This window comes from Lissotriton helveticus, chromosome 10, assembly GCF_964261635.1.
Source record: "Lissotriton helveticus chromosome 10, aLisHel1.1, whole genome shotgun sequence".
Classification (NCBI taxonomy): domain Eukaryota; kingdom Metazoa; phylum Chordata; class Amphibia; order Caudata; family Salamandridae; genus Lissotriton; species Lissotriton helveticus.
The window spans coordinates 975093473-975119165 of NC_136071.1; the positions used below are offsets into that span (position 1 = coordinate 975093473).

Here is a 25693-nt window from a genome sequence, read left to right on the forward strand (position 1 = left end):
TTCTTGACCCCTGGGTCAAGAGCCTGCTGCTCTCGGGGGCCTGAAACAATTCAAATCCTGGGACAAGGTGCCAAGCCTCCGCCCCCAGGATAGGCAGGGTTCACGAAGGGGAAGCTTCAAAGGCCTTTGTGAGCTTCCCCAGACCACTTGCTGCTTTCAGCAACGGGTCCCCACTGGTTCTACCCCCACTTTAGGCGGGAGAACCGGCGGGAAAAACAAGTGAGGGAGAGAGGAGTGCCTACCTCTCAGGTGGGGGAGGAGAGGTGAAGCACAACTCCGAGTCCCTGTCATCTTGAGGATGGGGAACCCAACCAACCAGGGACAGGCTCCTGCCCCCCTCCCACTGGAGGGTGGCACAATAGGGGGTACCCATCCCAGGGAAATGACCCATTGGTCCCTGCCCTTTACCTACCTGTAACACCCCTAAATCTAGTATTTAGGGGCACCCTGAACCTGGCTTCCTCAAATCCACAAACAACAAGAAAGAAGATGAGGACCGAAGAGCCGTGCAGTGCTAACAAGAGGACAACGCCCACGGACTTGGCCGCAGCTCTACAGGCCTATCTCCCCATGAACCTGCTCCGGCAAAAACCCGGTGTGTCCTGCAGCCAGCAACCTCAAAAACCCCGGAGGAACTGCCGGTCTTCACTTCGAAAGACTGCTTCTCCCGCGAACACCGGATTGTTCAACTACAACCTCTGGCAGCAGCCGGAAACCGCGAATCCAGCCCACTCTGCACCTGCCAAACCCAGTCCAAGCAGAAAAACACCATGAGGATATCACCCCGGCGATCCTGAACAGGGATCCGGCGACCCCTGACCTGCCTCAAGCCTCCAGCCAACACCTGCAGACTAAATCCAGAAGGCCCCCTTAACCGCGATCAGGAGCTGGTAAGATGATCTGACCCCAAAAGGCACCCCTGCACCCGACGCCTAACGGCTTTGTGTGCCCAAACCGATGGTGCCTAACCAACCCCCAACTTACAAACTTACCTCTTGAAGTGGTGGTCACACCCAGAAGTCCTTAGTCTCCCGTTCTGCAGTGCTTTTGCAAACCGGAGGTTCTCCATTGAAAACAGGGAGTCCAACGTCAAAAGAGCACTCTGCAGCCGGCCGCCTCAGTGCCGCTGAGGGTGCACCTTTTGTGCTACTTTGTTTCCCCATTTGCCCTGACCTAAACCCTAGGAGCTTTGCTCCCACAACCCAGTGACCTGCTTGCCAGCAGCCACCAACAACCAACAGGAGGTCCCCTATCCCCCTTTGGATAATATTGGGCCTCAACACTCTGCACCCGGCTGCCCTAGTGCCGCTGAGGGTGTAACAAGAGTGCATCACTGACCCTGGGAGACCCCAGAGTCTAACCCCAGAACCTTACCTCCTACAGTCAATAACTTACCTTTGAACCGATAACCTGTTTTTCCTCCATAGGATAACATTGACAATTTTCTTCCAAAAAGTTTGTGTGGAGTTTTGAAATCTAAAAATATTCTTTAAAAATTGCATGAATAACCAAAACTTATTTACTTACCTGTTTACAGGAAATGTCCCAGTGCTGAATCTAGGTATCCAGCACGGAGTTAGAAAAGTAATGTAAAAAGTAACTTGACTGTAATTTACTGCAAAGCCGATTCATTTCAATGTACTGTATTTGCTAAGATTTTCAACCTACTGCATCCCCTGTAAATCAAACAAAGTACAACTCCTATTGCATTTTCAAACAGTTCTACATTCAGCAACTTATTACTATGAAGTATGTCATGCTTACCTGTGCCAGGCTTGCTTGGTTCTCAAAATAAAACGGTATTTATTTTTATACAAAAACAATTGGCCTAGAGTTCAGTTCTTCAGTGTGTGGATTCATTTGCTGACTGTGTGTGTACATCAAATGCTTAACACTGTCCTCTGATACTGCCTTACTTCTCGACCACTCTACCACAAATAGAGAATAAGGTTCTATTTAACTTTAACCTCTGCCTACCTCTAGGGTCACCTGGACTCTATACACACTATACCTTATTGTGGTGTAGTATATATAGAGCCAGTTTCCTACAACAGTTAAACAGCTTAAGTAGAAATATCGTAAATGCATGTAGTCAGGGGTAATTTAAAAAAAAAATTCCTCGCAAAAGCGAATGAACACAGTAATTCGGCTTTGGGAACTGATAGTGTGCTCCAAACAAACAGGGATAAAAAGAGGAGTGGCGATTTTGAAAAGACGAGGGTTCGGAAGTATTCTCAAAGCTGCAGCTGATAAATGGGGTCGTTGGGCCACTTCAGAAATTAAAGTAGGTCAAATGAGATTTACACTTTGTAACATATATGGACCGAACCTGGATGATGCGGAGTTATTTAATTGTCTAAATATTGAATTAGCTCAATGGTCGGTACCCATGGTACTATGTGGGGACATGAATATTAATTTGGAAGCAGCAGTGGACGTTAGATCCAACTATGTTTATAAGGGTAGAAAGAGGTTGGTGTATAAATTACTTCAAGCGCTGATCAGGGACCATGGTCTATACGATGTTTGGAATTCTAAATTTCCAGAGGACGATGGCTTTACATTTTATTCGGCTCCCCACGGGAAATTCGTACGACTGGACTATTTTTTTATTTCATCGCTTTTCCTGACAGGGGCAAATGTGGAGATTCAACCCATGTTACTGTCGGACCACAATCCGATGATACTGGTGTTAGATTGTGTTCAGGGAGAAAGGGAAGAACCCCGGCCTTGGTCATTTGATAGGAAATTACTGCTGGACGAGGAATATCGTCAGTTTATGACCATTAAGATTCGGGAATTTTTTGAGATAAATAAAGGTACTGCTCCCATACCGATTGTCTGGGACACATTTAAATCAGTGGTGCGTGGCAAAACTAAGTTTCTCTAGATTTAAACGGAAGCGGATGTGGCTAAAACATCGACAGGATTTTGATAAAGTTTTCATGGCGGAGAAGTTGGCTGAGGCAATTAGGGTTGTGGCAGAACCTGACGCTATTCATGTAATCTCGAGGGAGCTCTCTATTCTTAGGTCTTGGGCTTACGCAGCTATTGCTGATATAATAGCAGCTCAATTTGTGTTACATAAGGAAGAAGCTTATGAATTTGGAGATAAAACTGGCCGTATTCTGGCCAAAAGGGTAAGGGAAAAAGCTTCCTATACAGACATTTTAAAAGTAAAAGACCTTCAGGGGACGCTTCAGGAGACTAAGGAGGGCGTGCTGACCGCCTTTCAAGGGTATTACCAGAACCTTTATACGGATGATGTAGGAGAGGCTCCATCCAAGGAATATTTGAATGAAGTGACCCTAACTACATTGAATGAAATACAAAAGAATAGCCAACAAGAACTACCAGGATGGGGGGGGGGGAATAGAGAGTGCTACGCTAGCGTTAGCCCAGGGGAAAGCAATGGGTCCAGATAACATTCCTTTGGAATTTTATCGGTTTTTTAGGAATAGTATGAGACTAGAGCTAGTTGAAATATGCCAAGAGACCTATAAAGGGAATCCTCCCTAGTCCTGGTCTAATGCTATTATTGTAGTATTTGAAAAGAAGGGTAAAAAAGATACGGAGCTGGGGTCATATAGACCAATATCCCTTTTGAATTCGGACAACAAAATCTACTCTAAAGTGATTGCTAATAGGTTGAATGCAATGATTCCGGACTTGGTCTCTTTGAGACAACATGGTTTTATACAAAAAAGAGAAACCACAGACCACATTAGAAGAATTGTCTCATTGCTGGACTGGGCGCAGGGAGAAACTTCTCCTGTGGGAGTGGCCCTTTTGGATGCCGAAAAAGCATTAGACAGGGTCTCTTGGAACTTTTTGTGGCAGGTTTTGGTAAAGAAGGGGTTTCCAGATGCTTTAATTAAAGCACTAAAGGCACTATATAAAGATCCAGCAGCCTTTATTAGGATAGCTGGGAAACTATCAGGGAGGGTTTCGATGGAAAGAGGGACGAGACAGGGCTGCCCCTGCTCCCCCTTCTCTTTGCTTTATATATAGATCCTTTTATTTTGGCACTAGAAAATAATATCGCAATCAAACCTGTTCAAATCCAAAATTTTGACATTAAAATCTGTGTATATGGGGAGGAGCTTGGCGGGCATCCGAGATGGCCGCGTGAGCCCAGCGCTCCCCGGACCCGCACCGCTCCCGGCTTAATATCCTGCTTTAATCCTGATTTCTTGCGAGGATTCATATAGAGGACGTTGGGCTAATCCACCTGGACCCTTCAGAAATTGATTTGGACATCGGGTGCCTGAATTATGTTCGATTGAACTTTTGGGCTCCGCCCCCGAAGTGCGCCCGGGACTGGGTGAGGTTCGGTGGCCGTCTTGGAGTTGAACAACAACGGCAGGGGGATTAGTCTTGTGAGTCCCCCTCTTAAGTTTCGGTTTCGTTTCTGCCTCGGACTGGGACGTTGGTGAGAGGGTCGGGCCAGAGCTGCGGCCGGGACACACGTAGGTTGTCTGGCCCTTGGCTGCACTGTTCCTGGAGTGGGCTGCCTCTATCCTGGTGATACCCCTCTTGAAGTCCTTTGGTCCCGGGGCCTCCATTTCTGGTGCCCGGTCCGTCGACCCTGGTGACATTACTCGTGACGCATCTTCAAAATGGCGGGCAGAGGGGACCGAGAGACGCGCAAGACGAAGACACCTCTGCGCGGGGGTCCGGTTCAATCTAATGTTATGGATCGTTATACCCACTCTAAGGGGTCCCCCGGAGCTGCCCTGCCCGGTCCTACTGCGTCGGACCAAGTAACGGATGCGTCGACGGAGCCCTCCTTGCAGGACATCATGGGCGCCATTTCTGGCATGAGGGAATCCATAGGCCAACAGTACGAAACTTTGGCCCACAAACTTGACACTGTGGCAATTGAGGTGAATTTGATTCGAGCCGATCTCTCCAAGACGAACGAAAAGGTGAAGTCGTTGGATATCAAATCTTCCAGCCTCACGACGGACGTCTCTGATATTCAGACGGAGATTGGCAATCTCCGTAGGGTGAATGATTTCATGACCCGGCGCTTGGAGGATTTTGAGAACAGGGCACGTCGCTGTAATGTTCGCGTGGTTGGTGTGCCGGAGAATCCAGAACCCCACTCGGTTGATCTCCTGGTTGAAGACCTTATCCAGAACCACCTTTCTCCGTCGGGCCTTAGTAAATTTTTCGCAGTGGAGCGCGCACATCGTGTTCCGGGGGGCCAGGGCAAGCTAGGCGCCCCGCCGAGACCTATTGTTGCAAAGCTTTTCCACTACAGAGATCGGGACGCTATCCTGCAGGCCTCGCGGGTGAAGGGCCCGGTAGCCTTTGAAAATGCCACGGTGAACTTTTATCCGGACTTTTCCCAACAGGTCCAGAAGCAGCGTATGGGATTTCGTGGTGCCAAGAAACGTCTTAGGGACTTGGGGATGCGTTACGCAATGCTCTTTCCGACCAGGCTGCGGGTAGAGTATAATGATCGAACTTTCTTCTTTGATCGGCCAGATGCTGCGAATGACTGGCTAGACTCCCTGCCTAATCGTCCTCCTGAGACTGAGTCCGAAGCCCACCCGGGCGGTGCTGAAGGTGGTGTAGAGAGCTGAACGTTTCGTCTTTGACTGCTGCCTTGTTTTGTATAACTGGTCCGGGGATGTAAGCCTATGTTCCTCTATCTCATTTGTGTTTTGATGTATAGTCTTCTTCTCGCCATTGGTTTGATCGGGGGGCGGGTGGGACGGAGCCTTTCCTCCTCCGGGGTCTTTGTGTAGAATAGGGGTTATTGGGCGACAGGCACACTGCAGGTTGGGGGGGCTTTTTGCAGGGGTGCAGGGTGGGGGGTGTTTTCTTGTTATTTGGGGGGTGGGTGGTTGGGAAGTTAGTTGTTTGTGTGTTCTGTGTTCAAGGCGACTTTATTCTGTATTTGAATTGCTTTTTGTGGTCATGCTCATTGGTGGGGGGTTTGGGCTTTGTCGGGTGGGATGGGGGGTAGCGGGTTGCGATTTGTTTCGTGGAACGTTAACGGTCTGGGTGATCGTATCAAACGAAGTGTGGTGTTGAAATGTATACGACGTTTATCCCCTGACATTGTTTTCCTGCAGGAGACTCATTTGATAGGCAATGTTTGTCACGCAATGAATAGGTGGGGCTATCGCCTCGTAGCACATTCGGGGTTTACCTCGGGTTCCAGGGGTGTGGGTATCCTTATTCGGGCTTCCCTCCCCCTGGCTATTGATGATGTTATTCAGGATGACCGGGGGCGGTTTGCTGTCCTTGTGGGTCGATATGAAGGCCGTGCCCTCTCCTTATTAACTGTATATGTGCCCCCCGGCTTGCAGACTTCTACCTTTTCAGATTTGGGCCGTGTCTTGTTGGACCTTCCTGATAGTACTCTCTTTCTGGCTGGTGATTTTAATTCGGTAGTCTCTGGCCTCCATGATCGCCACCCCCCTAGGGATACCCCGGCGGCTCAGCAGTGGTTGGGTGGCTTTTTGGATACCTTCGGCCTGGTGGATTGCTGGAGGCTTTTGCATCCTACGCAGCTTCAGTACACCTTTCACTCTGGTGCCCATGGGAGTCTGTCTCGGCTGGATTATTTCCTGATGCCTGCGGCTCAGTCCCCGGCGGTGCGTGAGATTGTGCACATGCCCAGGGGTATCTCTGACCACTCTCCGCTCTGGCTTCGTTTTGAGGTTGGGGTGGAGGCAGTGGGCAGGGTGGCTCCCATTAATCCGTGGTACCTTACCTCCCCCGAGACCCGCACCCTTTTGCTTAAGTCCTTGGACTCGTATTTTCTGGATAACGAGGGGTCGGTTTCATCTGCTGTGTCCCTCTGGGAGGCCTTTAAGACCGTGATTCGTGGGCAGGCCCTCTCCCTTATTGTTGAGGCTAAGAGAGCGAGGAATAGAGAGGTGGTTGATCTTGAGGGGGAGATTTCTGCATTGGAGGAGGGTTTGGAATCTGGTATCACGCCTGAGAAGCTCCATGCCCTGGGTCTGAAACAATTTGCTTATAAGTCCTTGGTCACGGATGCCGCCAAAGTGATGTTTCGGGAGCAACAGGGACGTTTGTATGATGTGGGTGACAAAGCGGGTAAATTGCTGGCGTGGCTGGATAAGAAGGAGAGAGGTAATCGTGTGGTACCCGTGATTCGGTCTGCATGTGGTGTGAGTGTAACGGACCCGATTGGGATAGTTGACCGGTTTGCCGAGTACTTCCGTGTGGTGTATACCCCTGTGTCTGTGAGGGATGTGGTTGACTCTCGCCTTCTGTTGCGTGATATAGCCCTGCCCGTTGTTTCTGATTTAGACCGTGTGGCGTTGGACTCCCCCTTTACGGTTGATGAGATAGCTACTGCCATCCGTTCCCTCCGTTCGGGCAAAGCATTGGGCCCGAACGGGTTGCCAATCGAATTGTACAAGTTGCGTCCCGATAGGGTGGCTCCGTATCTCCGCGCCATGTTTCTGGAGTCCCGGCAACGGGGTATTCTCCCTTATGATCAGAGACTGGCCACGATAGTCGTCATCCCCAAGGAGGGTAAACCACGTGATCTTTGTTCCTCCTATAGGCCCATATCCCTTCTAAATGTTGAACCCAAGGTATTGGCGAAACTCCTGGCATCCCGTCTCTTGACGGTCATTAGTGACTTGGTCCATCCGGATCAATCTGGATTTATCCCACATCGCAACATGGCTCTGAACCTACGTCGTCTTCACGGCGCGATCGCGAGGGCGGGGCTTCTGACGGAGCCGGCCATTTTGGCATCGTTGGATGCATCCATGGCCTTCGACACGGTGGAGTGGCCTTATCTTTGGGCGGCTCTTGAGAAATTTGGTTTTGGACCTGAGTTTATTGGTTGGGTCCAGTTGCTGTACGCGGCACCTCTGGCGCAAGTAGTGGTGAATGGTAGGGTCTCGGCTCCTTTCACCCTTGGCAGGGGTACCCGTCAGGGATGCCCCTTGTCTCCGTTACTGTTTGCTCTCACCTTGGAACCATTGGCTGCCTGGCTTCGGTGGGAACCGTCTCTCAAGGGGATTCGCTGGTCTCCGGACTTTGAGGACCGCGTTTCGCTTTACGCGGACGATATCCTTTTATATCTCACCTCCCCGCGTAAATCTCTGTCTGTTCTGTTTGACGTTCTTGCTTCTTTTGGAGCCAACTCGGGCCTCGTTATTAACTGGACCAAGTCCTGTGTATATGTTCTTTCGGGGGTTTTGCCCCCCTTGCCGAGCAGACTTCCTATCCAGGTGGTCCAGTCGGGTTTCAAGTATTTAGGGATTTTTATTACGTTGGACCCGACGCTCCGCTTTGAGCGTAATCTCCTCCCACCGTTGCTTAGACTGCGCTTGGATGTGGCCCGCTGGCGCAAGCTTCCTTTGTCTCCTCTGGGCAGGGCGGCCCTGTTTAAAATGATGTCCTTGCCGCGATTCCTTTACGCGCTTCACAACTCCTATGACGCTATTCCTAAGACCTATTTCCAAGAGATTGAGAGTCTTCAACGGCAATTGATATGGGATGGGCGACCGCGTATCGCACAAGCAAAGCTCACCATCCCCTGGTATGACGGGGGCATGGCGCTCCCCGATATCAAGCGATATTACTGGGCTTCCCAGTTGTCTGCCATTAATCACGTGATGTTTTCCCCGGGTCGTAATCCTGCATTCGAGATGGATAGACTCCAGCTTCCGGGTGGGGACTTTACTAGAGCGCTTTATTCCCGATCGGCCGGGCGCCATCTTGTGGGCCCATCCAAGATTGCAGTAACTGTATGGCGAGCTGCGAATGTGAGTTTGGGGTGGGAGGATCGATTGACGTTGGCGACGCCGCTTTATGCCTCGGAACGTTTGGGCGGACTCTGGTCTACCAAGGGTTTCGACCGCTGGGATGTGATTGGGATTTGTAAGGTGGGTGACGTGTACTCGAACGGTTGTGTGAAGTCGTTCCAGGCCCTCCAGGCGGAATATGGTTTGAGTGGTAGGGAATTTTTTCGCTACCTGCAGGTCCGGCACGCCCTCTCCTCAGTCTTGGTTCCTGATGAGGCCCTGCCTGAATCTTCCCCCCTCGAGGACCGTGTCCTTGATGGGCATCTTCCCGATAGCACTATTTCTCTGATTTACAAGAAATTGATTAATAATCGGGCGGACTTACTGGTCCGACTTCGGGAGGCTTGGGTTGGCGATGGGTTGGTACTGGACGACGAGGATTGGCAGTCGGCACTCTCTTCTCCCAAGGAGGTGGCCATTCCCGCCCGTCTCCGTTTGGTTCAACTTAAGATTCTTCATCGAGTCTATGTCACTGGTCCGCGTCTGGTTACGATGGGCTTTTCTTCGGATGGGCTATGTAAGCGTGGATGTGGTTTGAGTGCGACTTTTTTACATATCCTTTGGGAGTGCCCAGTTGTAGCTGCTTACTGGACTGCTGTGCTTGAGGTGATGACTGCTGTAACGGATGTGGCCCTGCGGCCTGAGCCTCGACGATGTCTGTTGAATGTGTGGGAGCCCACTGACTACTCTGTGGCCCAGACCAGATGGGCTACCCTTGGTTACATGATTGCGAAGCGGGATGTCGCGCAACTCTGGGGCGCTTCCAGGCCCCCTGAAGTCTCGAGGTGGGAGGACAACATGGACTGGTCCATGTTTCGTGAGAAGACGGTTTATGTGGCCAGGGGCAGACCCAGGGCGTGGACGAAGGTTTGGGGCCAGTGGAATGATTATCGTGGGGGTATTTGCGCCCCTCCCCTTGTAGACACTGCTGAGATTGTCCTTTCTCCCTAGACTAGCGTTCCCGGAACCTTTCCATAAGGTTTTTTATACTTCCGGTTCTCCACGCTGCCCCCCCCCCCCTCCCGACTTGATTGGGGCCTCCGGGCTCTGGGTGTGTTCTCCTGATCGTGGACCGCCCCCTCCGTTCTTTGGGCTGACCTTAATTATCTGCATTCGCCTTTTAGTGTTTGTTTTTCTTTTTGTAAAATAAAAATACAAATTGTTCTGTGATATCTGTAGAGTAATGCTTTGTACTCGAGCTGTGCCTAACCACGGGTGTACATTTTTATTTCATGCATTGTGCCTTGTTATTAGCGGCCAGCCTGTGAGGTTGTAGGCCTATTCTTGTACTTTTCTATGCTTACTCCAATAAAGGTTTTTGGAAAAAAAAATTAAAAAAAATCTGTGTATATGCAGATGATATTGCGGTTTTGTCTAATGACATAGCAAGCTCCCTCCCTATCATTATAGACGCTGCAGCAACGTTTGGCCGGATTTCTGGTTATAAATTAAATGTAGCCAAGACCCAAATTATACATTCTGTAGCAGGCCGACCAGAAAACATTAAGTGTGATCAAGAGGCTACATATCTTGGAGTAAAACTTATGGCCACTGCCTTTGTCGCCTGCCAAGCCGCTTGTGAAGACCTACCCTTTTTCTTCTGCCCGCGGACCTTCCGCCTGCCTCCTGCTGCCCTGCCGCTTTCCCAACTTAGAGCGCCACCGCAGTCAGGAGACCGGCGAGGGGCAGACTCCATTGTCCAGCAGCCCTTGAGGTATCCCGCGTCACCAACAAGCGCCAGGAGGCGCATAAAACAATCATCAGCCCCACTGAGCGGGGGACTATCACTGCCTTTGTCGCCTGCCAAGCCGCTCGTGAGGACCTACCCTTTTTCTTCTGCCCGCGGACCTTCCGCCTGCCTCCTGCTGCCCTGCCGCTTTCCCAACTTAGAGCGGGGCCGCAGTCAGGAGACCGGCGAGGGGCGGACTCCATTGTCCAGCAGCCCTTGAGGTATCCCGCGTCACCAACAAGCGCCAGGAGGCGCATAAAACAATCATCAGCCCCACTGAGCGGGGGACTATCACTGCCTTTGTCGCCTGCCAAGCCGCTCGTGAGGACCTACCCTTTTTCTTCTGCCCGCGGACCTTCCGCCTGCCTCCTGCTGCCCTGCCGCTTTCCCAACTTAGAGCGGGGCCGTAGTCAGGAGACCGGCGAGGGGCGGACTCCATTGTCCAGCAGCCCTTGAGGTATCCCGCGTCACCAACAAGCGCCAGGAGGCGCATAAAACAATCATCAGCCCCACTGAGCGGGGGACTATCACTGCCTTTGTCGCCTGCCAAGCCGCTCGTGAGGACCTACCCTTTTTCTTCTGCCCGCGGACCTTCCGCCTGCCTCCTGCTGCCCTGCCGCTTTCCCAACTTAGAGCGGGGCCGCAGTCAGGAGACCGGCGAGGGGCGGACTCCATTGTCCAGCAGCCCTTGAGGTATCCCGCGTCACCAACAAGCGCCAGGAGGCGCATAAAACAATCAGCCCCGCCTCGCGGGACGCCTGGACGAAGCCCGGACAAAGGGCGGACAGTCTTAGACAGTCCGAGACTGTCCGCGACTGGACTGGGCCCTACTCTATGCCTCTTAAGTAAGAAAAATACCCACTATCTACCCACGCTTCTGTATAAGGGATTGTAAGCTGAGCATTCTACTTCCTTACTCTTGTATTGCTTGAACTAGTGATCTATTATCATATTTCTCGTAGTGCGCTCACTTAATACGTGATCAGTATGCCTAAAAAAGCACCCCCAACTAATTCTAACACTTTAGATAACTACATGGTTCATGTGGTTACGAAAATAAACAGTGAAAGGAGACAGTCACTGAGATTAAGCCAGTCACCTGTTCTCCAACCCATGAGCCCAACTCATGCATCCTCACAGGAAGAAAATCCATCGCTGGATGCTCCTACTGTCCTGACAGATGTAAACGCACATGTAGGCGATAATGACGATCAAAACACCCCCCGGGTGGGCGATTCAGAAATCTTCGTCGTGACCGACCCGGAAAATGAAGTCGACCCTGGTCCTGAGTTAAGTGTTCAAACTACAGATGAAGACCTCTCTTTTTCTGAACAGGAAACTCGACCTGCTAGAATATGCAGAAAGACCCAGCCAAAAAGAGCTGGTCTACGATCGTCTAAGGAGGAAAAGGGCATCACCCCCTGGGAAAACCAAGGCCAAAAGTGTGGAGCATGGGGATGATAGCGTAAAACGTATTATGGATGATGAACTGTTCCATTGGATAGCCGAACTGGTTGAATGTGAAATTAAGTCCATTATTAAGCCTATGATTGCTAAAATTGATAAATTAAACGCAGAGATAAAGAAAATGGGTGGGGTTCAGAGTAAGGTTGCGGGTGAGGTTGATAAACTAGCAACACTAGTCACAAAATTGGTAGAAGTAACGGCGGAGAATGTTGTGAGTGCAACAGAGAAGGGGGTCGGCCCGACGCCATCTATTGGCCTGACTCAGGTTTCAATAAACACTAATAACCACTCTGTGGCCACAGATGGTGGTTTGGTAACACCAAATATTCAGCCGGTATCATGCCTAGAAATAGATCCCCTCCAATTTATAGTGGAAGCCTCTCCAGTGGTGTTGGTGCTGGCCAACGTACCGCCTCTGGCGAGTGGGCAGCTCGAATCTCCAGCATCACTATCCAGTAAGGCGCTGCATTGGCTAGCAGGAAACATGCAGATGGCGCCAAGAGGGAAACAGCAGCTGGCGGGTGAAATCAAGTCAGCGAAAAGGGTTGCCTGGATTGGGAATCGACCAAAAAGGTTCAAAGGAGACTGTGTAGAGGTGACTTTTTCCCATCCGGCTGTCCTACCCAACGTCTTGACTAACATTCTTCCTCCCCAAAGAAGAAGTGGGACTGTTGTCCCCCTCACTCTAAAATTCTTTTATGGTGAACAGCAAAATGTAACATTCCCCAAGACTCCGGGGCCTGGGTGGGACACTGTGAGAAACAGATGGGGGGCAAAGGCTCTAGCTACTGAATGGGGAATGGATTTGGGCAACAGATTTGGTATCTTTTCGGGGCTAAATGATTGTGATTGACTTGAGAGGGGATGTAAGACTGCATGCTTCTTACCATCTGGCAATCATCAAATGGGAGATTCTATAGCTCAGATATCTACCCCGGAAAGTCAAAATCACACGTCTCAGATAAAAATAATGAGCAAACATGATACTCTAGTGCCTTCAAAAGAAATTAATGACCCCAAAGACCCACTCGTTTGCAATACTACCAACAACGCAAGCGGAAAAATAACTTTAAATTTGGTGGCAATAGAAAATAGTCCGAGTGAAAGTATCTTATCTCAAGAGTGTAGGGCTAGCCAACCCCCCAATATGGAACTACCCAATGGTAATGTCACTGCTCAATTTACCTTGGTGTCCTGGAATGTTGCAGGCCTGAAAAGTAAAGCAACATCTTTGGACTGGCTAGCTTTCTTGCGATACCAAGGATATTATCCTTCTGCAGGAAACTTGGCAGGTAGCCCCAGAACCAAAGCAAGGATACTTACACTTCTATATCCCAGCCACACTGAGCCTGCGGGGAAGGCCAAAGGGGGGCTTGGTGACATGGGTAAAGCAGACAGTGGGTACTCTGTTCTCCAGCTGGCTACAAATAGTTCTGATATCTTGCTGGTCAAATTCCAACGACTACACTGTAAAGACCTCTTTATTTTTAACATTTACTCAAGGGGCCTTCCAGGCGGTAAACCCACCGAGGCAGTTGATCAGCTAGATATTCTTCTTAAACAATATTGTCTGAATGGCAATGTTATTGTTGTCAGTGATTTTAACTGTTTTGAACCCCTAGATAACTATGATATAGACCTCACGGTGGAAGAGGACTATATCTGGGAAATCCCTCAGCTATCCCTACCACCTATTAAGAAATGGTCCGAAGCCGTATTGCAATTTAAGGTTTTATGTGTGGAGCATGGGTTACGGGCCACTAATGGAAGAACGGGCTCTGACAAACAGGGTGCCTCTACCTTTAACAATGGCACATCACATAGTCGCATTAATTACATTCTCACTAACAAGGAGAATTGGTCCTGTGTCGATGATATGTGGATAGAGCCACGGGCTGAACGTGACCATGACCCACTAATTTTGTTATTTAGGTTGTTCGATCTACCTAAAAGTGAGGGACAGAGGGAAAGTGTGGAAATTGCCTTCTCGAATGATAGCAGACGAGTTAGATGGGCCAATTGTGTAACAAATGAAGATAGTGTTGCAGCTATGAGGGATTTAACCATCCAGGCCATTATAGACCTGAGGAGTAATTCCACTACGGAGGGTTCAGTATATAATGTTAGCAGGATCCATGATGTGTTTTTTAATAAATTAAGATTCTTTTTTATTAAAAAGGTCATCAAAAGACAGAGTAGGCCTGTAAGGAAGGAGGATCAATGGTATGATAAATCCTGCAGGGTCGCCTACAGGTCCCTGTCAGATGCAGTAAAAACCAAAGACATTGCCAAGATAAAGGATGCCCGAGTCGTGTATAAAAAAAACACAACTCAGGGCAAAAGGTGAATGGGATGATGGATACTGGAGGGATCTCTTGAGAGCCAGCAAAGAAAGATCTATGTCCTCCTTTTGGGATATAGTTAAGTGGGGAAGGGGGGCCAAAAGAGGCGAACCTATGAATCATGTGTCACCAGACGCTTGGGTCACCCATTATGCGTCTCAGTTCGCCTCTGAGGATGGAGATGAAGACGGGTGCGAGGCACCTCTAAATACAACTGGGAGTGCCAGCTACCTATCTTTTACTAAAGTCGATGTTCTAAAAACTCTGAACAACATCCCAAAAGCAAGGGCCCCAGGTTTGGATGCTGTCCCTGCAGATCTATTCATGCACGACAAGGACCTCTGGGCTTCCTATATCCAGTTGCTAGCCAAGGGCATTGCGAAGGGTTCGCCTATTCCAGAGTCCTGGAAGGGAGCCGAGATTATCCCAATCTTTAAAAAAGGGGAGTGCTCGGACCCTGCCAATTATAGGCCTATTAGTTTTATCGCATGCATACAAAAAGTAGTGGCGAGGCTTCTGTTGCAGCGTATCCATGGCTGGATAGATGAAAATGACATTCTGTCGCCCCTACAATCAGGGTTCCGCAGCCACACTAGCACCATTGATCAAGTTTTTAGATTTGTTTTATTATACTGGCGTGTAGTGCTACTTGGGGGGGGGGTATGCTTTCTGCAGCCTTTGTTGACCTCAAATCAGCATTCGACTTGGTCCCTCGTGCCAAGTTGTGGAAAGCCCTACAAGATCAAGGCATCCCAATAGACAACCTGTCGTTACTAATCAGATTGCACGAGGATAATTTTGCTCAAGTCCGATGGAACCAGCAGGGTAGCGTAACTGGCAAATTCCCCATTGCAAGGGGAGTACGCCAAGGTTGTGTACTAGCCCCAACCCTCTTTTCGTTATACATCAACAGGGTGATCAGCTATTTTGAGCAAAAACCGACCGACGCCGCACCCAAGTTGGCCGGAAGGCTGATCCCCCTGTTGATGTTTGCGGATGATACTCTACTAATTTCCAAAACACAACAGGGTCTTCAGAAGGCCATTGGAGCTTTTTAAGAGTTCTGCATAGACCATGGTCTTGTTATCAATACAACCAAAACAAAATTCATGGTCTTACACAAACAGAAACTTGTTAGAGGGAAGGTGGTTATGGACGGGGTTTAACTGGAACAGACCCAGGTTTTTAATTACCTGGGTATTACCCTGTCATCCAAGCTAGATTGGAAACAGCACACCAACCAGCTGGTCACGAGGCATGCACAATTGACAGGAGCACTCACCAAAGAATTTTACTCATCAAAAACTAGGCCAATTACACCGGTCCTAAAGATCTACAATGCCAAGGTTGGAGCAGCGGTCCTCTATGGGGCTGAACTCTGGGGACCTAGTAACCTTACAAAGCTGATTGTTGCCCAAAATAAATTTTTGCGCAACATCACTGCTTTACCGGTATCCACTCCCCTGATACCTCTCCACTATGATTTAGGGTCTCACAGCTTCGAGGATATGGCCAAATATAGATCGGTTGCTTACTGGAGGAGATTGTGGGTAACCCCGGAACTCTCCCAGTATGCCCAGGGCTTCCTCGAAGTTTGAGCCTCGGACAAAGCTCATAAAATACTATGGATGAGGGAGGTGAAAGCAATTTATATGGCTATGGGCCTATCTCCATTATGGGATGACCCTGTGAGGAATGTTTTCCCACCTAAGAAAGCACTTCGTGATTTGTACTGGAACATGGTTGGGGCAAAGAGTTTTAGCCGTTGTATTGAACCATCTTTTACAACTAACTTCTTAGAACTCAAGCATGTACCGGCCCTAGAACCATATTGGGATTGGATTACCATCCCAGGGGACCGGAAGAAGTACCATCAAATGAGGGTAGGGACACTACCACTAAATGCTTTAACTGCGAAATGGCATGGGAGCCAAAGTTCGGTGTGTCCCTTTTGTACTGAAAAAAGGGAAGACACTGGGCATGTATTGTTTGCCTGCCCAGAATACAACGCTCCCAGAAGATCCTGGTTAAAACCGATTTGTGTAAAGTTAGGCCTCAAAACTGCTAGTGAGGCCATTAGGATCTTAAGAACTGATACCTCTCAACCAGTCGTTATAGCCATGTCTAAATTCCTCCACTGGATGTGGATAATCCGGGCCCGCAAAATGAGTTTGCAATAACCCCTTGGGTCGCTGTTACACGTTGCCATTTGATTTTGTAAAATGTATTACGAGACTGCCGTGTTTGCTATTGAATGAATTCCTTTTTAATACTGTTTTATTCTTTTTATTCCTTTTCATATAATATTTTAAATGATTGCATTCATGGATTTAATGAGCTAGTTTTTCTCTTCCCTTTTAGATAATGTTGAATTGATCAAATGTGGATTTTACTATTTGACGTCTGGGGGGGGCAAGTATGTAAATGTCTTTTATGATTGAAATATATCGAAATAAAGACCATTTTGAATTGATAACATAATTGCAGCCAATTTGGATCCAATAATTGACTCCTCAAATAAAACACTAGAAAGATTAGACAACTTAAAACTTTTGTTGGTTGGACGCACTAACATATTGAAAATGCTTATCTTCCCAAAATTTTTATACATATTCCGTGCCATTCCTTTTTAATACCTTCTCATTATTTTGTTCGTATACATAGAATGTGTTCAAGATTTCTATGGGGATATCACCGAGCAAGACGATCCTTTAAAAAATGCATGCTACCAAGGGAGAGAGGAGGCTGGGGTATCCCCAATTTCCAATTTTACCATTGGATAGCACTATTTCAACATATGGGAGTGCTGTTGTTACCAAATGCCCCTACTGAGGAATTCCTAGCTCCCTACATCTACGAGATGCTTTTGGGTCGGCAGGCAAAGCAATGTTTGAACAGAATTGTGGAACCAAGTTATTACAAAAAGACCAAATTTAAAATATTTTATACGGCTTGTTTTGTTTGGAGGGCACTGAAGAAGAAATTTGGAATTACAACTAAGTTAACATTACATACACCATTCTATAATTGCCCTATTCTCCCTGAAATTTTTAAAGATCAGGTGATGGTAAGATGGGAACAGCAGGGTGTTCTGGTTTTGGGTGATTTGTTTCAGGGGAAAAACTTTGTCACCTTCGATTCTTTAAGGGATAAGTTTAAGTTAAAACGCGCAGACTTTTTTAAATATCTCCAGCTGCGAAGTTTTTGTGAAGAGAAGATCTCTAGCAATATGCTTTTTTTTAGACAAAATAGAGATTATTGAAGCAATTAAAAGAGGGCTTAAAATTGGTCCTCTGTATCAACTTATTTTGGCAACGGAGGAAGATGATCTTCTGGCTATAGAGAAGAAATGGCATGTTAAGTTGGGTGTAGAGGGAATTACTATGGAAAGAACTTTGGAGATAGCTAACAGTGTTTTATTAAACGGTTCTCTCCAATCCCAACATTAAATGTCGGTATTTGATTTGTACTACACGCCAGCTAAATTAACAAAATGGAAGTCTGGACGGGGGACCAATTGTAGCCGTTGTAACTCAGTTGCTGCAGACATGATTCATGTTTTTTTTCTTTGCCCAAAACTGTCTAAATGTATATCAGAAATTGAGAGATTTTTCAAGGAGAGCTTGGGCATAGCGGTTAAATTAACTGCACAACTGGTCATATTTGGTGTAGAAGAGAGCTCAGTGTATAAATGGTCGATAGCAGAAGAAGCTTTTGTGTTCTTATGTATGTCTGTATATAGATTTTGTATTACTTCACAATGGATAGACCCGGAACCACCAAACTTTGTAAATTGCCAAGCTAAACTGTTATCCATATACCATCTCAAATCTTCTCTGTACAAACTAAAGGGTATTAGACGGAAAATGTTTGGGTTTAAAATATGGTTACCAATTGAGAAATGGTTGGGGCATTTATGATCTTGTTGCTTATATTAGTGCTTGGAGTATTGTGTACCTTGCTGTCGATGCTTTAAAATTTATGAAGTTTGAGTGTATCTAAGTTTATATCTAGTGTTGATTGCCTGTCTGCTGGTATAAAAACTCAATAAAAAAAAATAAAAAAAAGGGAACTGATAAGAGCCCCCTCTGAAGATATGATAAATACAAGAGATTTTACAACGAAACCTAAAAAAGTAGTGCCATGTGTGGGGTGGGAGTACTTACAGTTTGTAAAAGCTTTCATGATGTTATAGCAAAGACAAGTAACCGATATATAGACCATTTGGGAAACAGAACCCATGGGATCACGTTTCATTTTGCATTTGTTGTGAATATTTTAAAGGGAAAAGTATCATGCATACAGTGAGGTAACCTTGCAAAAAGGAACTGCATGAAAGTACAACACCAAAACTGATTCACAATATTACATTTATTTAGAAAAAAAAACGTTCCCCACAATACATTTTACCAAATAGGATTTGGCTTGTACAAAATATATATATATATAAAAAAACACAAAAAAACCTGTTCCTGAAGATCGAGGACTTCATAAACATGGAGCACAGGAGCAGAAATAAATATTGTGGTCTCAAAACATACTTTTCTAGCATAACTTACAAAACAAAATGCCCACATATTTTATCCCCAGATAACCATTTCAGTCCTTGGCCACATGATCTAAAATAACTTCAGTCGTGGATGCCAAAGGACCATTAAATAAACATAAAAGCACCAAATGAAGTGAGTTTTAACATATAGAAAATATACTGTGCACATACTATTGCTTTCAACTACAGCCTGTGTACACATCTGGCTAAATGGTGATTCATCTATCTTCTCGACACCTAAAAACCTCTTTACCACATTAGAAAGAAGTCATGCTTAGAAAAGATTTGTATTCATGATGAAAGTACTGTCAAGGACCCTTTTTACCTTCTTAACTAGTCATATCTCAACGAGTTATGTTGTTAAACAACAACAGTTCATTACATCTTACTGTGCAGACTTGCAAGACCCTTGAGAAATGGACCCAAGATCTTCTAGAGCGAACATTGATGCTGGCATTGCCTGCGTTCTTGTTAGGTAGGGTCATTAAACGTTCCGACCCCAGTTATAAAGAGTTTTGGTAGTAAGAGGTCTTTTACCCTGAGCCTCATCGGTTTACCAGCAGGGAGAGCAGCATGAAGTAAGGAAGAAGTGATCTGTGCAAAATGCTCTGTCCAGATATAATCTTCACCAGACCCAAATTCACACCATCTTGACTCAAGAGATGCAGTGGATGTTGGACAAAACAGGATGTTTTGCTCCAATGATGGACCCTATCCATGGGAATGGCAAATAAGGACACACAAGGAATCAAATTGTAGGTGTCTTTTTAGGGTAATACACATTTGTCCTCATATCACAATCCCCATGGCTTCATACTGGGCCTTAGTGCAAGTCATTCTCTTTGGAAGTTCTTGATTTGCATATGTGATAACTCCCACTATGGGAGCCACTGCTTTCAAGTAAGAAAACAAAATCCTGTTAATGCACAACAATTTTTTCCAGCTGTAAATATGTTGCAATGGTGCTTTCCGAGAGCAAATCGATTTCACTGTCCGAGTCTTTATCCTCGGAGCCTACTGAAGGAAGCTCATTCTCTACAGAGGATGTGGTCTCCTGACTAAATCCACACGTCTCTCTCTGCAGTACCTTCTGAAGCCTCTCAATACCTGTAAAGGTATAAAGTAAACAGTGTTATTCCATATCAGTGAAGATGCATTCTGTCCAAAAGTAGACATCCTGATGTAAAGAATATAATATGCTATTTTTTTTACTATTGTAAAGTACAGGGGTGCCATGAATCATAAGTAACGCCTTAGGAAGGGTCATTATGGCCCCACCTCCAAACATGGGATTTAAATACCATATTACACTCAGTGCATAAGCATATATGTACTGTGCAACCTGTGACTTAGTAAACAGCGCTTTTCTCAGCTCAATTTCACTGTACTGTGGTACTAAAATGGAATTTCCGCTTTGCAATGCAGCAATAAACGTCTGGATCTCGGAGTACAGCTGCTCTAAATAAATCTCCTTTTACACATTGCTAGGATTTAAATTAGCAAAAAAACCATCTGGCATGTTTAAGTGGAACGTCCAGCCCAATGAACCATTCTGCCTATTGGTTGTGAAACAAGGTCTGTGGTGCAAGAGTCATACGTTTAATGATATTACAGAGTCGTCTTAATTCAAACAAGCGGAGGAGTTACATATGTATTCTCTAAACAAGAGCACTTTCAAGCCTATAATATGGTAGTCATGTTCTCAAACACTGGAAGGCGCATGTTTTGTTTGTACCACAATGTATCAGCAAGATGTTACTTATAGATGCGTGGGGCGCATCTTAGTTGTATCTGTATTTAATGGCATTTTTATATTTTGTATTTGTTTTAACAAAAAGGTATTTTAACAAAATGTGTTCAGTAAGGTAAAAACGATATTGACAAGGATCTGTTATAGAGAGAGTTATTTCCCTATGTAAAGAAATTGTTACATGCAATCTATAATGCAGTGAATGTTTTTCTTATTTTAATTTTGCTGTACTGACACCTAGTGATAGAAACATTAGGATGCCGAACATATATGGCTGTGTTAGGTTCCCATAAAACCCTGGGGTCATACCGGTGACCATAATACATGTACACTAAATGTCACTGTTGCTTTCGAAATTTCCCACACGCACTGCATCCAGTTTAATCGCCTATGAGCACACAGATCACATAGAAAACTGACAGTTGTCTGGTACTCCCATACTCGGGAGACCCAGGGTTGGGGGTGCAGAGGCGATGGTCAGGCTTTGGCCAGGAAACTAAGGGAATTACCACAATTTGGAAAAAGAATGCTACAAATCTGACAAATGTTATGTTCAGCACATTCTGCTGCTAGTCAGTGACAATAAAGAATGTCTGGCTGATACCCACAACATTCCTTCGGCTATACAGAATTGGAAAACATGTTACGATATATTGATTTGTACAGCGCACTAATCACCCAGAGAGGGCAACCAAGCGCTTGGCCAGGAGGATAGGTTTGTGGTCCCCAAGGTGCTTATACGAAGAGTGATGGTCTTCAGCTTCTTGAGGAACTCAAGAATTGAGGAGGAGGCTCTGATGTGTTGAGGGAGGTTGTTCCACGTCTTAGGTGCAATGTAGGAGAATGAGCGGCCACCAATTTTGCTTCTGTGGATGCAGAGGATGTGTGAGAGTGAGGCAGAGCATAGGTATCTTGTGGGCTGGTGAAAGTGTATGCGGCTGTTCATTCAGGTGTTCTGGTCCTGTATTGTATAGGACTTTGTATGTGTGCGTGAGAAGTTTGAATTGGATGTGCTCTTGAATGGGGAGCCAGTGAAGCTTCCTGAGGTATGGTGCGATGTGGGTGTGGCACGGAAATCGAATAAGACTCTTGCAGCAGCCTTCTGGATGGTCCAAAGTCTATGTAGGAGTTGTTTTGAGTTTCCAGTGTAAAGAGTGTTGCCGTACTCCAGCCTGCTGGGGATGAGTGCTTGTTTGACAGTCCGTCTGGTGTTCTGAAGTAATAATTTGAAGGTTTTTCACAGTATGCATAGGATGTGGAAGCAGGAGATGGACACTGCTTTGACTTGAGCCGTCATGTTGAGCTTGTCGGTTAGGATGATGCCTAGATTGCTTGCGTGATCTGTGGGTGTTGGTCCTAATTTCATCGGCAACCAGGTGGAGTCTCATGAGGAGGCCTTGTGGCTGAAGACCAGCACTTCCGTATTGTCAGAGTTGACCTGCAGACAGTTCATTCGCATACAGTCTGCTAAGATAGTCACGCAATTGGTGAAGTTGGTTGTGGTGGTGGTTGTTTTGTCCATCAGGAAGGAGGAGGAGTTGGGTGTCATCAGGGCAGGAGGTGGTGGTGATGTCTTGTGATCGGATGATGTTGGCGAGAAGTGCCACATGTATGTTGAAAAGGTTGGGGTTGAGGGACGATCCCTTTGAGCATCCGAAAATCAATTTCATGGTCTCCGAGGTGAATGGTGGCAGCCTGACCCTTTGGGTTCTTCCTGTGAGGAAGGATCTGATCCATTTGAGAGCGGATCCTTGCATGCCAATGGCATGGAATCTTCTGATTAGGGTGATATGGGAGACAGTGTGAAGGCCGCAGAGAGGTCGAGCAAGAGAAAGGCCGCCGTTTCTGCTCGGTCCATGATGATCCGAATGTCATCTGGGGCAGAGTTGAGTGCTGTTTTGGTGCTGTGGTTCTTTCTGAATTGGGATAGATTGTTGTCTAGAAGATGGTGAACTTCGAAATGGGTTGTGAGTTGCCTGTTGATGGGCTTCTCAATCACTTTGTTGGGCAGGGAAGCAGGGAGATGGGTCGAAAGTTGCTCAGTTGATTCAGGTCAGATGTGGGCTTCTTGAGGAGGGCATTCATTTCTGCAAGTTTAGATTTATCCGGGAAAGTGACGGATGTGATCAAGGTGTTGATGATGTGGGTGCAGGTGGTCCTCATTGGTGATGTTCCCAGATTGTAGTTGTGATGGAACATGGTTCCGTTGGGGCTCCTGAATGAATGGTCTGCATGATTGCTGCAGTGTCATTTCTGGTGAGGGTTGTCCATTCGGTCATGTGGCCTTCTTGGGTGGTGGTGGGTAGGTTAGCAAGGAGTGCTCTGGGGTTGGGTTGGTGTGCGAAGTTGCTGTAGATGTTTGTGCTTTTGCTGTGGAAAAAGTTGGATAGGGTGTCGAGGAGCTGTTGAGAGGCAGCGATGTTGGTGACAGTAGCTGAGGGAAAGGTGGAATCTTTAACGATCTAGAAGATCTGAGCATCTGTTAGGAGCTTTCTTCGATGCAGTCCACTAATACTTTTTCTTGTTGTCTCTAATTTGCTGATGATAGTGTCTGAGTGCAGCCTTGTAGGTAGTTCTGTCAGTGGGGTTGTGGCTTCCCATGCTTTTTCTTTCTAGCTGTTTACAGTGTTTAGTGTTTTGGAAGTCTTCAGTGCACCAGCTGGGCCTGCTAGTGTGATCTACTATGCTGGTTGGGTTTGATGGGTGCCAGGAAGTCCCCGCAGTTCTTGATCCAGTTGTTTATGTCCTTGTCAAGGTTGTCTGTGGGGTTAGGTTGATCGATGCCGAGGGCGCTGAGCCAGTCTGTATCTGTGACTTTGCCTCAGCTGCGCCTTGAAATGCTGAGCTATACATGATGCCCCTTCTATCACCTATACCAAAGTAAGATCACTTAGGGACTCTTTATGTAGCACATTAATTAAGGAAAGTCCCAAAGCTAACGCTATACAGGGATTTTTTCCTTGTAAAAGGTGCAAAGCGTGCAAAATGAGCAGAAATTGTAAATCAATAAAAATTTCCAAGGACCAAGAGGCACACAAAATTACAAAACATCTAAGTTGTTCGACCGACTATGCCATCTATGCATTGCAGTGTCCCTGTGAGAAATTTTACATCGGCTGTACCACAAAGCACGTTAAACTACGGGTTCTAGAACATCTAAGAGCCATAAAGAATGTGAACCACCAATACCCTGTGGCGAGGCACTTTGCCGCAGAACATAATCAGAACCCCAATCTACTGACATTCACTGTACTGGATTGTGTGGGGAACAAAGAAAGAGGTGGGAACAGATGGCTAGATCTACGTAGGCTGGAATCCAAGTATATAATTAAATACAATACCATCCAACCATTTGGGCACAATCTTGGGGAGGAACTAACAGTCCACCTATATGAGTGAATATGTTTTTTGGAAATAATAAGGAAACTGATGTCGCATTTCTACTGTTAACTTTTAAGCTTTTAAAGTAACATGATTTTACTGGCACTTATATATTTTTTATAACACACTTTTTTCGATGGACAAACATAGGCTTAATAACACATTACTTTTTGTTTCAGGTCCTGGACTACATGCCCACTTGGGCGGAATTGAAAGCATGGCTTTGCATCTGCAACATTGTTGCAAAAATACGAGCCCACTCGGGCATGAATTATTTTCTTTACTTTTGAGGTTGCAGATACGCCGCAAATAAGAATTTCTTCACTTTTATTATGGTGAATTACTGTTCTACATATTGGACACTATCACATAGAAATGAGCCCACTGGGGCGTGATATATATATATATAGATGTTATATTTTTTGTCATTTTTGGGTATTAAGTTACTTAGACACTAATCATAGTATTTATGACTGTATATTCTCATTTATGTTACAGCGGACCTGCAAAATAATTGTACTATTTCAGTTGACTTGTAAAGCAATGATTCTAGTGGAACTGAAACGGTGTTGCGAACATCTAAATGTGTCTTCGATGTCTATTATCACGTGATGCATGACGTAATGTAAGTCACTTTCAACTTTAAAAGAATGGCGCTTTTGTTTACACTCCACCCGTGATCAAGAGGTAGGATTACCTCGAAACGCGTAGGGGCTGTTTATTTTCGCTAAATAAACCTTGAGCACTGAATAAGCAAACTGGGCTTCGACTCTGGTATTTTCTAAAGAAACTACACCAGGTATTTTTGAAATATATATATATATATATATATATATATCACAAAGAACTTCGATCCCACACCCTTCACTGGATGTGATAAACGAAACGGACCCAAACAGAAGGTTTTGCTTATTCCTTTATTCTGTGCAACCCACGATCGCCATGACGCGTTTCGGGCCCTGGAGCCCTTGATCACATGACTTGGCCAAAATTAACTAGTGATTTTAAAATGCGAGGTGAGGTCACGTGATTCTGGGCCTATAGACAAGGAAAACAGACTTCTGCCTAATCCAGTTAGATACACAGTATCGAATCACATCAGTGTCTCAAGATAACCCATTCCCTTGCAAACCAAGTATTAATTTCTATTATGTACATTTCATTAATTAAATAGTTGGTTAATTAATATACAAATATATATACACGGTAAATATATAATGCAGCCTAATTCATCACATTTACATTAAATGTAACATCTCGGCTAACATTCTATCCGTTATATGTGCAATCCTCTAAGTAGAGGCAGCAAAACATTATGCAGTCTTTAATAGAAATTCATCATTTTACAGGGGTTATCATGAGAAAATCAACGAATTCCGCCCATGTGGGCTCACTGTGATTATGGAAAATTGCGTCTATACTGCCCACGTGCTCACGCACCTATCCACGCAAGAATCAATAAAAAGTGATGAAAATAATATCCCCTGTGAACAAATATAACTTGTAAAATTAAGTAAATGACAGCTGCAGTTTTCTGTTAACACTACCCCCCACTGACTTTCACGCACATCATTCCATTCTGATGCTGCGGGCGCTTATTCAAAGATTGTTGATGCAGTTAGAATTGTAAGCAGGTATATAAATCCTCAGTCGCATTGAGACCGTTCG

At 46.1% G+C, this 25693-nt stretch overlaps 1 protein-coding gene across 1 annotated transcript in view; it reads right to left on the reverse strand.

The window, feature by feature from the left end:
* Nucleotides 1-18698: 18698 nt before the first annotated feature.
* The window catches only part of LOC144784696 (1-aminocyclopropane-1-carboxylate synthase-like protein 1), a 90276-nt gene continuing 83281 nt past the window's right edge, over nucleotides 18699-25693 (reverse strand). Inside the window, exon 14 of the mRNA XM_078663647.1 lies at nucleotides 18699-20001. Within this exon, the coding sequence (XP_078519773.1) occupies nucleotides 19814-20001 (188 nt within the window). The 3' untranslated portion in view covers nucleotides 18699-19813. The remainder of the gene's footprint in view (nucleotides 20002-25693) is intronic.